The sequence below is a fragment of the Rhipicephalus sanguineus genome, chromosome 4, assembly GCF_013339695.2.
Source record: "Rhipicephalus sanguineus isolate Rsan-2018 chromosome 4, BIME_Rsan_1.4, whole genome shotgun sequence".
NCBI classification, from domain to species: Eukaryota; Metazoa; Arthropoda; class Arachnida; order Ixodida; family Ixodidae; genus Rhipicephalus; species Rhipicephalus sanguineus.
Window position 1 is genome coordinate 149,224,854 of NC_051179.1, and position 13,833 is coordinate 149,238,686.

Consider the following 13,833-nt stretch of genomic DNA (forward strand, 5'->3'; position numbering starts at 1 on the left):
TAAAGTACAAGGGCCTACCTGGGAATTTGTGTTTTTAATTGTTCGGGAGAAAAAACTGTTAAATTTGTCAGCAATCTCCTGTGCGCTGTTGGCTTGACTCGAAAAAAAGTTATTCAAAATATGGACGCGAGTGTTAACGCCTCTAAAGGTGTTAATTAACGCCCATGTTTTTTTACTGCTGTTACTGGCATTCTTAAATTTAGCTCGGAAATGAGTTCGTTTAGTGAGCGAATCATAGCATTAACCTTATTTCTGCTTTGCTTAAATTTGACCCGCAAGTCTGAACAGTTAGGATAACGTTTACATTGTGTCCAAAGCAAGTCCTTTTCTTTTATTGCCGCGAGTAAATGTGTTGACATCTATTTATTATCCAAGTTACGTTGTTTAATATATATCGTTCGCGTAGCACTTTCTTTTAAACTTATGAACGCTTCTACGACTTTATCATAGAGATCACCAGGAGCCATTATTGACAAAAAAGAATTCCAGTCATAATGATCTACCAGTCTATGAAATTTCTTTTGATCTAGCACCGATATTTGTTTATATGTATTGGTTGGTATCGTCGTCGTATGTGGACAGCTGATTGAGCCGCAAACAAAGTAATGGTCAGCTAGCTTCGTTTGTACTATTGCGGTTTTTGTGAGCAGGTTCTGCGCACGCACGAAAACGTGGTCAATGTCTAAAACTCAAAGTCTAAAAACTCTCACGTTTTTTCTTTTTCAAGGAACAGTAATTGTACAACAGTCATGTAGACACAGAATTGTGAAACTAAAGTAAATATCCAGCACAATGTTACTGCCAAGATGTGTTGACAATCCAGAGCATGAATGACACGCATATTTCTGTATCAGTTGTTAATTGTAAAGTATCACAGCACCCACATTGTTGTCAAGGCACAATGCTGAAATTCTTGTACAGAAATTTAGGCGAACATTGCAATACAATAAAAGCGAATTGGGGTCACCATTCGTACTCAGTTGTGACGCATGCCTAAATATGTTCAGAGAGACAGAAAATATCGCACTAGAAAAACAATTGCATTGGAAATATTAGCACAGACATCTCCAATGCACAGTCAATTATATGCCAGTCTGTTGTAAGCGCACGAGAGTACTAGTTTGAAAGAATTGCATCAAACCACAGCACGAACATTCGTAGTTATTAGAATGTACACTACTGTGTATTTACTGAATTGTAAAGGTGCACATGAGCTAACTAAAAGTCACTGCTGGCACTAACTATACATCGTTACATGAGAATTATGCAATGACATACTGACAAATGTATTTTTGCCTAGTGAACTTTGCAAACGCATAAGCTAAAAGCAGAGGATCAGGAGTATGTGCTCTGTCAGGTCACAAAAACGTGCAAGAAAATAAATGCTGTGAAACAGTGTCTAGGCTACTATTTATTACAGGTGCCGGTGTGCTCTGCAATGTTAGTACTGCCGGGACTCATTGCCCGCTTTCGGCTAGGAGCCTTAATGCATCAGTGTGCGAAAGCATAAACTGAAAGCTCAGGATCATGGGTATGTGCTCTGCCAGGACTACATACACATATAGGGTAAGTGCACATATACAGCACATATAGGCTATATGCTCTGCGAGGACTAGATACACGGCCAGCGCCGCGCCGTGCTTGCAACAGCCACGATATTCAGCCTTGCAAGTTCAGCAACCTCGAAGAATCTTCCTTTCATGCGCTGTTAACTGGTGGAAGAAATGTTCAAGTCTGTTTATGCCCACGCAGAAGTGTTTCCAGACAAGCATAATCTAAAAGACAAGCATAATCTAAAAGCTCAGGATTAGGGGTATGTGCTCTGCCAGGACACAAAATGGTTAGGCCGGAGTTGTGAATAGATTTGTTTGAATATAGTTGTTTCTAGGTCATGCCAGAGTTGTGAATTATAGATTTGCATGTGGCTGTTCCACGTCTCAGTAAAGCATGCCAAAGTGGCCCTCCGCCGCAGTCCGTCATGGATAACGTCCGCGGCGTGGCTCTGAAGTTACCTCGCGTTGATCAAGGCAAACGTAAGCATGTCCTCCCAGACCCTGTCGAAGGCGGCTCGGCAAGCTTGGCTTATGTCGTCATGACTGGAGGAGCACAGTAGTTCATCGCAGTGCCGAGGCGGGTGGGCCGCGGTGATGTCTCGGCGAATGCGCCGTCGCGCGCATCTGGCAGGAACTCGGCTACACCACCGGATGCTAGGCAGCGCGGGGAGTTTGTTCGGCTTAAAGAGCTCTGCTGTTAAAAGTAGGGCTTTATTTTCTTATATTTAGCTCTCTGAGAAAGGACGCAGCTCACACTAGTCATATATTGTATTTGTTTTAAATTACACGCTGTCGCTTTGCGTAGTTACACGCGTGGGAAACTCGTGCCATTTAAGTTTACCTCCAAATCTAAGCGACGTCTGCGCTGATATGAAACGCTTGTGACGCGCAGCCATCACCTACCAAAATGGCGCCAAACGCGCGCAGCACCGGACCACTATGCGTAGAAGTACACGTACAGAAGCTGCGTCCCTGCAGGCTTCTCTTCATTGCCAAGAAATGTTGTGCGCGAGTGTACAACGACTACCCAGGAACGCAAGCAGCGTTCCGAGCGCTGCTGAAGTGCAAGGCATGCACGCTTATCGAAGCGTTAATTCCAGCGACACCTCGTGTTCCAAGGATTTGTAGCGGAGAGGTAGAAGAAGAACGATGCTGCTACATTGACGTACGAAAACCAACTGATTTATTTAGACGCCCAAGCGCTCGCCCTGCACGCGCCTCCGCTGACCTTGTCGTCGTCGGTGCCTCGGTACGCAAGCACGCGACAGGGCCTCCCCGCCGTATAGACGAAGTCTTCGTCAAGCCAATGTACATGCTTTTTCATTGATGTAGATGGCTTCGTAAAGGTTGGAGAGTCAATAGTAGAAACAGGAAAGATGGTATCATTCGCGGAGGTCTGTACATGGGCGGGCTTGAGTCTGTCGATGGACACTTTCTCATCTCTGACGCCCACACGAATTGTGAAATGCTTGTGTTGTTGCTCGATCACCAAGTGCGGTCCAGTGTACGGTGGTTGTAGCGATTTGCGAACTGCGTATGTTCGAAGAAAAACATGAGTGGCGGTTTGTAAATCCCTGAAGAGGAACGGCTTGTGTGTCGACTTATGCCGCGGCGCCACTGGACGAATTGCCTTGAAAACATCTTGCAAACGTTTCAGATAAGATGGTGTGTCCAGCTTGTTTTCCTGAGAAGGCTGTTGGCAAATGAACTCAGCAGGCAACCGTAGTGAAGTGCCGTAGACTAACTGCGCTGCAGCACATTGACGATCTTCTTTAAATGTACTTCGTATACCAAGAAGTACCAGAGGCAAAGCGTCAATCCAGTGTTCAGGTCACCACGAGCCATCAGCGCTGCTTTCAACTGCCTGTGAAAGCGCTCAACCATGCCATTTGCTTGCGGATGATACGCTGTTATACGCTGATGGTGCATTCCCAAAAGCCGTGAGAGGTGTTGGAAGAATGCAGATTCAAATTGTCTGCGTCGGTCGGTAACCACTTCTTCTGGAACTCCAAATCGCGATACCCAGATGGTAACGAAAGCGTTGGCGATGATTTCGACTGTAATATCGCTGATTGGTGCTGCTTCTGGCCACCTGGTGAACCTGTTAACGATTGTAGGAAGGTAACGATATCCTTTAGAAGGAGGAAGAGGTCCGATGATGTCGATGTGTACCTTGAGGAAACGGTCGCCGGGAAGTAGGAATTTTTGAAAAGGACTTCTGGTATGTCGTTGTATTTTGCATCGCAGACAAGGCAGGCATGCTCAAGCCCAATTTCTCAGATCAGTGTTCATTCCAGGCCACACGTAACGTTCACTGACGAGTTTCTGCGTTGCTTTAATACCAGGATGGGAAAAAGAATGAAAATGTTCGAATATTCGTCGCCTTAGTGGGAGCGGTACAAAAGGCCTTGGCGAGCCAGTCGATATGTCGCACGCTAGGTTTAGGGTAGTGTCTGGTATAGAGGTGTGCGCCGCCGCGCCGCGCCGCCGCCGCCGCTTGTTTTTGGTCACGCCGCTCGCGCCGCCGCCGATGTCCCAAGAGAGATCACGCCGCCGCCGCCGCCGCCAAGCAATAATTGCGGCGCGCCGCCGTTAGTCTTTTCTTTTAATTCGAATGAGGAATCTAGAAATAAAATACTGCACTTCGCCGGAGGAGCTCTTCCCGATGTGCCCATGTAACGAACTGTCCATTTCAGCGGCCCCTGAATAGCGGGAGCTCGGCGAGAAGCGCACCCCCTGTTTCCGGTTCTTGTTCTGCAGCGCCATCATGACATCACGAAGCTTTCAAGCACTCTCCACACAAATGATGGGGATGGAATGCGCTTCAATGCAACGAACGCAGCCCTCAGAGATCCGAGTTTCGGTGCGCATGTATTTTGATCGTGTTAGCCATCGATGTATATTTAATGCTGCCGCTCGTCTAACGCAGCTGTATGGTTGGTACGCATTCCCTGCATCGTTCTCAAACACCTGTGACACATTCATATGCAAATTCAGCCTTGAAAACTTCCAGTTTCTGCGCATTTCGTCCACTCTCTTCTTACGCTAGGAATGTGCGGGCGGGTTCGGTGCGGCGACGTGGTGAAGAGCGAGGTGACATCACGGCTCACCGCTTTTTCGAATCACTGAATGCGCTCTACCGAAATGGGCTGTGGACATCTACTTTGGACGAACGCATCGAGAATAGCTCCCCAGAAGTTGTAGTATCTTTTTCTTCTCCAGAAATATCACGAGTATTGGCAGACCTTAACGTTGTCGCGTCGTCCAGCCTTAAAGGGCGACGACCCAACTCGCTGGATAGCATATTCTTGGATTATTGGAGTATATATAATAAGAGTATATGCGCCTTCATGAAAAACAGCTTTATTGTCGACGTTTCGATCTGAGACCGATCTTAATGAACACTACGTGTGGGTCTTGATCGGTCTCCGATCGAAACGGCGACAATAAAGCTGTTTTTATGAAGGCGCATATACTCTTAAATTACAACCTTGCGGCAACCAAAGTTACTCTTCCGCGTTTAAGCCTTATATATATATATATATATATATATATATATATATATATATATATATATATATATATATATATATATATATATATATATATCGGTGCGTTAGTACACTTTTGCATTGAAGTAAAGAGAATGGCAAACTTAGAATATAGCTGAGCTAGTTGGTAGGTATTCATGTTAAGAGGACATGACGTGGAAACATGGACATAAGAGAAAAGTCGAGAGAGTGAACATCTAGCTATCTCTCACGTAGACCACTACTCGCACTTGATTGATAGGAATGGGCACTTACGTGGGGATGCGCAGATAAATATTTGTGTCTACCTTCGGTTCCGCCGCTGTGTGATTTTTCAGTTGTTAGCGGCGTTTCTCATGTCTTCACTACTCTCCTGTGTCCGTGTTTGCACGCCCTGTTTTTATAAAGGGCCTCTAACAGCCTCTGAAAATACAACAAAAAACAAAAACAACGAGCGCGTTTCTTGTCTTTTGGTGCACTTCGTGATGCCAGAACAGTGATTCACGTGACATCATCAGGGTACATACTCTCGACTGGTCCATATAGGAGAAATAACAGTTGTGAATTGTCTCCCATACCGCTTTGCTATGCAGCCGTCCACCTGCTCTTGCTTCTCTCGCACGACTACCGTGCGCGGTTAGCTGGTTTCGCTTCATTTTGTGCTTTTGCTACCGCGCATGCAGAGATAACAGACTGCAGCCGACAAGCGCGAAATCATGAGAGGTTCAGCGGTTAGTGCTGACATTGTACGCGTGCTTTATGAAGAAATAAGTGGCGAGGAGATGTCCCCTGTAAGAAGGGTATTGAAGGCGAGAACGAAACCAATGGAAAAGGCGTCGGATTATGTGATTCTTCCAACGGACGCACTCTTTACAGCGGAGACGATGCGGCTTTCCAGGAAAAAGCGAGCCCGCTTCGACGGTATTTTGTATATTTTTTTATTGCGTTAGCAATTGTATGGACACTCAGGACAGGTTTTCACCGTCGCCGTCATGTTCCGTATAAACTCTAAATCGCTAACATCGTTCAGCGCATTGTATGTTCTTGCCGCGAGTAAAAGCTCGCGAGCGTTGGGAAGGAACATGGCTAAAGCAGAGATGAAACAAGCTGGCCATCTCCGTCGCACAGAATAACATCAAACCGCGTGCGAGGCCTGCCGTCGATCGCTCCTCAAGCAGAAGGAAACGCTCCGCCCGTCATTTGCTGGGCGAAGGAGCAGGAAGGGATGTCTGGGGACAGGGACTGCGTAACTCCAGCAGCAACTGTGAACTTTGAATATAAGGGCGCGGTCGAGAGCACTGGCACGCGCGCTATTTCGGCAGACATCCCCAAGCGAACGGCTCGTATACCTTATACGCGCTGTGAGCGCTGTGACCGCTGTGATCTCACTGCTTCGCGCTCGAACCAGTGATACGTCAAACTCACCGAAAACCGCTTCTCTGCCGGGAGCGGTCGTATTGCCATACACCAGCGTTTTGTACAGTTAAGTGAGATTGGAGCTAAAAGAGTTAGCTGCTAGCCCTCGTTAATGTAACATTCACTGCATCGCCCCCACCCGCGCCGCGCCGCGCCGCCGCCGGTCCGATGAACCCCGCGCCGTTCACGCGCCACCGCCGGAGGTGGAAACACCGGCGCGCCGCCGCCGGTGATTTTGGGTTCGGCGCCCATGTCTAGCCTGGTAGAGGGAAATTTTCGAACTGCAAACTCGTCGATGTACGTATGCTCCGAAGTTCTTCATCCTTCAACTGTGCTGATGCCAGCTGTTCGTCTGTCTCCTGTGCATGTTTTATTCCTTCGACTCGACTTAGTGCATCGGCCGGAATATTCATCGCGCCCTTGACGTGCTCGACCTGCATTGAAAACTCAGCAAGGTAAGCGAACTGCCTGGTCTCATTGGCGAGTAGTTCGTTCCTCCTGAGTTCAGCGCACAAGTCAGTGGCTTATGGTCGGTAAACAAGGTGAAACGACGCCCTTCGAGAAAATAGCGAAAGTGCTTCACGGCGAGGTAACATGCAAGAAGTTCGCGGCCAAAAACACTGTAGCGCGTCTCGGCTCCGGACAGCTTCTTCGAGAAAAATCCCAGAGTTTTCCAATCCTTAATGAACTGCTGAGGAACTCCTCCAACTGCGATACCAGAAGCATCCACCATAAGACTGGTGGGGGCATCGTGCTTCGGATGTGTTAAGAGTTTTACTTCAGCCAGTTTGTCCTTCATGTCAGAAAAAGCTTGTTCTGTGGCGTCTGTCCAGGCTGGCGTTGATGTGGCTGACTTCGCGTGAACCAGCAGGTCTTCGAGTGGTTTAAGCGTTGTGGCACAAGAAGGGCTAAAACGCCTGTAGAAATTTACCATACCGAGAAAACGTCGGAGCTGTCGGATTGAGTTTGGACGAGGGTAATTTATAATAGCTTGAACCTTGGCCGGAAGGGGCTCGATACCATGACTGTTTACAATATGTGCAAGAACTCCAGGGATGTCACACCGAATTGGCACTTCTCCGAATTAATCACAAGACCATGCTCCTGAAGTCGATTAAAAAGCAAACGGAGGCGTTCGTGATGAATTTCTTTTGACGAGCTAGCTACCAGGATGTCATCAATGTAAGCGAACACAAATGGTAACCCACGGACGGCTACGTCAATAAATCGTTGGAATGTCTGCGCAGCACTCTTGAGGCCAAATGGCATTCGGCGAAATTCAAATAATCCAAAGGGCGTTGTGATGGCGGTTTTGAGAATATCATCCGGAGCCATGGAAATCTGATGATATGCCTTTGCCAGATCAATCTTAGAAAATATTTTCGCTCCGTGAAGACTGGCCGTAAAATCCTGAATGTTTGGCAGGGGGTATCTATCAGGAATTGTGGCTGCATTCAGAGCACGATAATCTCCACATGGACGCCAATCGCCGCTTTTCTTGGGTACCATATGTAGAGGTGACGACCATACACTGCATGAAGGACAAGCAATACCAATCTCCAGCATATCTTCGAATTCGTTTTTAGATGCGAAGTATCTTAAAGCGGAGCTCAATCCGGTGGTGGTGTGCGGCGCGACCACCCTTACTGCGCATGCGCATACCCTCTCCACACACCTCCTCTCCACTCCCCCTCACCGTCTCCCCTGCCCCTCTCTCATACCCCTCTCCACTTCCCCTCTCACCTCCCCCTTTCCACTCTTCCTCTCAACGCGGGCTACACATGCCGAATTCTCTCCTCCGCAACGCCGCGTTGAGCTCGAGCGCATGCGCGTCCCCTCCCTTTCTCTCACCTCTCCTACGCTGCCCCCTCTCGCCCGCCTGTCGAACGCGTTCCCCGCTCGCCCTATGAGAATAGTGAGTAATAGCTACGCGGCTCAGCGGACCGGCGTGCCAGCGGACGAAGGGAGAGGGCAGCGGAGCGCAAGACGAAAAGAAGAGTAATAGCTAAGCGTCGCCTCTCTCGTTTCAGCGGATTGCATTGCTGCGCCATCTGTTGAACAAGGTTGAAGTTACTCCCGATCGAGCAGAGCCTTTGCTGCGTCAGCTGCCGAATAAAATTGAAGTTACTGAGAAAAGAATATTACGAAAGGCATTTTTTATAACATCGCATGTGTTAAGTAGAAACACATTTTCGTTTTTGTTACATAGCTTGATGTTTGCAGTGGTTAGAATGCATGACGGACTCTTCTACGTTCGAATAAAACAGTCGGCGCTGAAAGGATGCAGGTGAAGCCAAGCCAAGCAATCAAGTGTGTGTTTTTAGTGGCATCGTTGTTGCAGTGTGTTTTGCTAGTTTTGCTCTTCGTTGCCGTTAGCGCTATGCCGCGAAGCATACTGCAAGACCATTTGCTTCTCTCTGAGCTAAAATGTTCAGAGATAGAAGATCTTTTAGCACTAGAGGTGTTAGGCGAGACTCGCCGTGACCCACTCTCCTTCCGTGGCCTGCTAAACATCGACGCCATGGACAACGGCATGTTCAGGACATGTTTTCGTTTTGAGAAAGAGGACGTACCGAAGCTGCGAGTAGCCTTGCGCATTCCGGAAACGGTTATGACTGCTCAAAGAGTGCCGATCCCTGGAGACGAAGCCCTCTGCATTACGCTTCGGCGGCTGGCATACCCAAACCGACTAAAGGATCTTGAGAACTTCTTCGGCCGACATAGTTCGACGATATCGTCCTTGACGATAGAGGTGCTGAGGCACATTGATGAGAAATTCTTCCACCTGCTGGACGATGTGAATAACCACAGCTGGCTGACCATCGACACGCTGGAGAATTTCTCGAAGGTAAGAAGCAATGACAGCGGAATGGAAGCTGTGCAAATTGGAGATTGTGGTATACCTGTTGACATTTCTTTGTTTGTTTTTCAGGCCATTTACGCTAAAGGAGCCCCACTTACCAACTGCTGGGGCTTCATTGATGGCACTGCGCGTGCTATATGCCGACCAACCAGGCAGCAGCAGCTGTACTTTAGCGGGCACAAAAGATTTCATGCACTGAAGTATCAGTCAATAATGTGCCCGAATGGCATCATTTGCCAATTGGATGGATGTTATCCAGGCAGCAAGCACGATGCTGGTGAGTAAAGGGTAGTTCATATGCCTGGAAGTTACATTTCCCTCCATGTAGCCATGGGACTGTCATGTACACCAAGTATCAAACAAAATAGGTCAAATTCCTAGTTTTCTGTATTCTTTGGTGTTCCCTTTGCGGACTTCTCTGTTTTAAATTCTATACATAGCTTTACTGCTTCCTCCCTGCTGAGCATCCATCTTGTAAGATGAAAAAAATAAAATTTAGTTAAATAAGCAGACGCATTGAAAGCCTGCTAGGGCATCTCGCCTATTCTGTTGCTGCTTTTATATTCTGTACCACACCTGCACCCAATGTTTGATCAGCAGGCGTAGTGGTGCTAACGCAGTATCTCATTTCACTTTTTTTTTCAGGCAACTTTGGCAACAGCCAGGCATGCACAAAGCTGGAAAAGCTCGTGCAGGGACACCACTACTGCCTCTACGGGGACCCTGCTTACCCATTGCGGCCACTACTGTTGAAACCTTACGGCGGTGCATCTTTGACACCGGAGCAATGCGCGTTTAACAAGGCAATGAGCAGCGTGAGGCAGGCCGTGGAATGGGGCTTCGGAAAAATTACTGGACTCTTTGCCGTTGTAGATTTCAAAAAAAAAAACCAGAAGATCTTCCGCCAGAATGTTGCAAGGATGTACAAAGCCAGTGCATTGCTGGCAAATTGCCATACTTGCCTGTATGGTGCACAGGTCTCGCAATACTTTGACCTGCAACCACCATCCTTGGAAGTGTACCTGAATGCCCGTTAACTTTAGTGACAGCTTGCAATGTGGCACAGGTGAATCCCTTTGCTTATTAAAAGAATAAAGTGTGCAACAAACCACTTTTTTTATTATTCACCTATTTCCAGACATTCTTGTTGATAGGTCTGTTACTTCTTGGCTGAGTTTATCAAACATCTGTTCCACACACTTAACAAAGTCCAGGTGTTCCTGCTGGCGACTTGTCACCTCATGTTCGTGCTTTCTTTCGGCAAGCGCCAGCTTGCGCTCCTCCAGAGCTAGCCGTCTCTCTTCAATGTCCAATTTTCTGGTTTCGACTTCAAGTTCCTTTTGTCGGAGCTCGAATTCATGCGTTTGACGCATAGTCAACAGCTGTAAGCCCATGCATTGGAGGCCGCTGATTCCTGGAAATTTTGGGAAATCAGGCCATTCAGTTAGTCGGTTCACATACGCATATCACGTGTCATAGAAAGCTCAGTTGATGAACTCGTAACGCAAACACAAGCCTTCAACTCTATGCTATCACACATCATTTAGTGATGACCTATTTTATGCTTCAGCAGGGTGATCCTCGAAGACTGATAACATCGCATCCGTTGCTGTGTAATACAAAATAAGAACTGTTCTGGTACTGCTATTTACAAGTGTTCAATGTAAAGAGAGGTTCAAAATTTCCAAGTTGTCGTATGCTAACCTTATCCAAAACTCCCACTTATTCGTGGTAAAGAAAGCAATCATTCTTTTCACCTTCCTTGTTGTACATACAGATGGTAAAGCATGGCCATGACTCGCATCACAGTCTTGTCCTAAGTTACTTTTGAGAGGTGTGACACTTGTCCACAGGTCGGCAAACTCACTCAGACTCAGATCGGCCCGTGAGTGTGAGTGAGTCCGGGTGAGTAATATTTTAGTGAGTCTGAGTGAGTCCAGCTGAAGAAAATATTGGTGAGTGAGTCCGAGTAAGCCCAATGTACTAGACTCTACAGGGACATCATGTTGCCCATTTGTACTGCTCCTTGTGGCAATATTGCACCATGTTCCAACGTGGCATAAAGAGTCCTTCAAGATTGACCTCTACTCGCCGTCACAGGAACTCGTTGCCTAGCTGCAGGCGGCGGTTGTGGCTGCCGCTGCAGCTGCTGCTGCTCTTGTTGCTGCTGCTGCTGTTGTTGCTGCTGCTGTTGTTGTTGCTGCTGCTGTTGTTGTTGCTGCTGCTGCTGTTGTTGTTGTTGTGGTTGCTGCTGCTGCTGGTGTTGCTGTTCTTCCTCCTCCTCGTGGCACTGCTCTCCAGTGAGTTCAACAGCAGCGGGACTGCACGGGGCGGTCATTGAGAGCAGGAGTTGTGTAGCATGTTGTCCTGATTGTAATGCATAATGGAAAACAGGGAGATGTCAGATAATAGCACACTAGCACATTCCATCACAACTCTGGCACATTGGGAACCCACCAGTAGAGAATAACTTTCTTGTATTACAATGTTACAAAGCCATCAAAATGCTAACTGATGTAATGAAATAATATTGTGAGCTCACGTGTTAATCACACTTTGATAGTTTACTTTGCATGTTATAGGTAATGTGAAATAGTAAAACAAATTTGTTGACTTTTACTCAAAACCACAAATGAACCTTTCGCACTGTTGTTGTAATGCAACTTCATGCATTGACAACTTCATTAATGAGTTACCTCGATACATGATAATGCACCTGCTGCTCGAGATCACTGCAAATTATTGCTTTTCATTGCTGTCACTATAGGAACCAATAGAGTCGGCAGGCAGGGTAGAAAGAGTGCTTCATTTCTTTTTCGGCTCTTGCAGATGTGCAAGCACGTTAACACAATGCGAGATACTTCAAGTGTCGTTTTTATTTCCGCATGCCACATTTAATATCACAGGCGCAAGAAATTGCGTACACATGACTATGATCGTAGAACCAATTTATCAATTTCAGAGAGATGTGAGGCTTTACTGCTGCACTCACCTTGATCTTCATCTGCACGAACTTGTTCTGGCGGCGTCGCCAGACAGGACGCAGCTGCGTGACTTCTTTTGCGGCCAGAGCTGTTTGAACTTCTAGGTGCTACTCTGGGCACGTAATTTATCGACCTTATATAATCAGAGAGGTCCTGTAATATTTGCTCCTTCTCTGCATATTGTTTCTCCGTTCCCGACGTGCAAAGCGAAATGCGTGCATGTTACAGCAGGCTTGCTGCTCTCTAAAACACGTCTCTAAATACCCGCTCACGCTAGCGGCACGGCGATGGCTCTCAAAAACGATGCCGAATCGGGACGAATACATTGCTGTAGAAAGCTTAAGGACATGAATCTAAAGCAAGTGGAAGCATCGATTCGGAGCTTACAAGCTACAGAGCGCACGGCGGCCACTTGATAGATTCGAGGTGGACGACAACAGTTTGCTTTTCACAGTGCGACTATGTTTGTCGGAGACGCGAACGGCTTAAAGCGTCGCCGGCGAAGCTTAACGCGGACCGCGTTGGACAGCTCTCGCGCGGAATTAAATGCTATCTGCGCGGACAATACATAAAAAGTGGTACTTACTTTCTTAAGTTTCTTGTATCTTCTTGCCTCCAGTAACCGATTAAAAGATCGACACGCTCCTTCAGGCTTCTTAGCGTGAGCTCCCGGCCAAGCACACGTTTCAAGTTTTCGATCACATGAATCCACTGCAAGTCGTCGTTAAATGGCTTGCTCGCTGCCACTTCTCATAAAATGGCTAGGTCTTCTTCGGTAGTGAAACAGCGCCGGGGCCTTTTCGCCTGCAGCCGAACCTGCGCTATACCTGCGCCGCGCTTGGAGGTGCCGCCGAAGACATGCCGCCGCCGCTTGTGTTGGGGGCTGCCATCTTGAAAACGCTCGTCCGCTCGGCGCGCTTCGCTGAGGAGACGAAATGAGCGGGTGAGCGACTCTCTCCGTAAAGACGCTCGCTGCCCCGGCGTGCCGCGCATGCGCAGGTCGCCTCTCCGCTCGTCCGCTGGGCGCGCTGGCCCGCTGAGCCGCGTAGCTATTACTCTCTAATTAAAGGGCCCCTCACCAGGTTTGACAATTTTGAGCTAACGAGCGCATTGCATACACTGGGCGTTCACGATCACGTCTGCCAAAATTTGCAACGCTACGCGCCGCGGAAATGGTTCGAATTTCAAGGTGAACGCTGCTTGCCCTTCCACTCGCGGGCGCGCGCTTTAGAGAATGAGGGGATGACGTACATATGAAAATGGCCCCACGTAGACGGTAGTGCTGTGACCTCGCTCCTCTACGTAGACGAATGTGCTCTGACGTTGCCAACAGCAGGGTGTCGGAACGAAATGTTTTTCGTTTCGGTTTTAGTTTCGTTTCACCGCAAAAAGTTCTGTTTCGTTTCTGTTCCGGAACGAAAAAAAAAAAACGTTCCGTAACGGTTCGTAACGGTTTTTTTTCTTTGCATAAAAAAAGAAAGTATGAA

The 13,833-nt window shown here is 47.6% G+C and overlaps 2 protein-coding genes across 2 annotated transcripts; one reads left to right on the top strand and one right to left on the bottom strand.

Annotated features, from left to right (window-relative positions):
• The first annotated feature begins 8,954 nt into the window (after positions 1 to 8,954).
• LOC119391726 (uncharacterized) lies at positions 8,955 to 10,399 on the top strand. The gene is made up of 3 exons (XM_037659380.2): positions 8,955 to 9,347; positions 9,432 to 9,639; positions 10,008 to 10,399. Exons 1-3 carry the CDS (start codon positions 9,021 to 9,023, stop codon positions 10,397 to 10,399), a joined length of 927 nt encoding a protein of 308 aa, XP_037515308.2. The 5' UTR covers positions 8,955 to 9,020.
• Positions 10,400 to 11,433: 1,034 nt separating this feature from the next.
• Positions 11,434 to 12,635, bottom strand: LOC119391728 (ataxin-8-like). Its single transcript, XM_037659381.2, has 2 exons — positions 12,355 to 12,635; positions 11,434 to 11,729 (listed from the first exon to the last, which is right to left on the bottom strand). The coding sequence occupies exon 2, from the start codon at positions 11,698 to 11,700 to the stop codon at positions 11,434 to 11,436; it is 267 nt and encodes an 88-aa protein (XP_037515309.1). The 5' UTR covers positions 11,701 to 11,729; positions 12,355 to 12,635.
• Between the last annotated feature and the right edge of the window lie 1,198 nt (positions 12,636 to 13,833).

Coding starts and splice junctions, on each gene's coding strand:
- LOC119391726 (XM_037659380.2), top strand. CDS start 9,021: ATGGACAACGGCATGTTCAGGACATGTTTTCGTTTTGAGAAAGAGGAC. Junction 9,348..9,431: donor CGCTGGAGAATTTCTCGAAG/GTAAGAAGCAAT, acceptor TTTGTTTTTCAG/GCCATTTACGCTAAAGGAGC. Junction 9,640..10,007: donor AGGCAGCAAGCACGATGCTG/GTGAGTAAAGGG, acceptor TTTTTTTTTCAG/GCAACTTTGGCAACAGCCAG.
- LOC119391728 (XM_037659381.2), bottom strand. CDS start 11,700: ATGACCGCCCCGTGCAGTCCCGCTGCTGTTGAACTCACTGGAGAGCAG.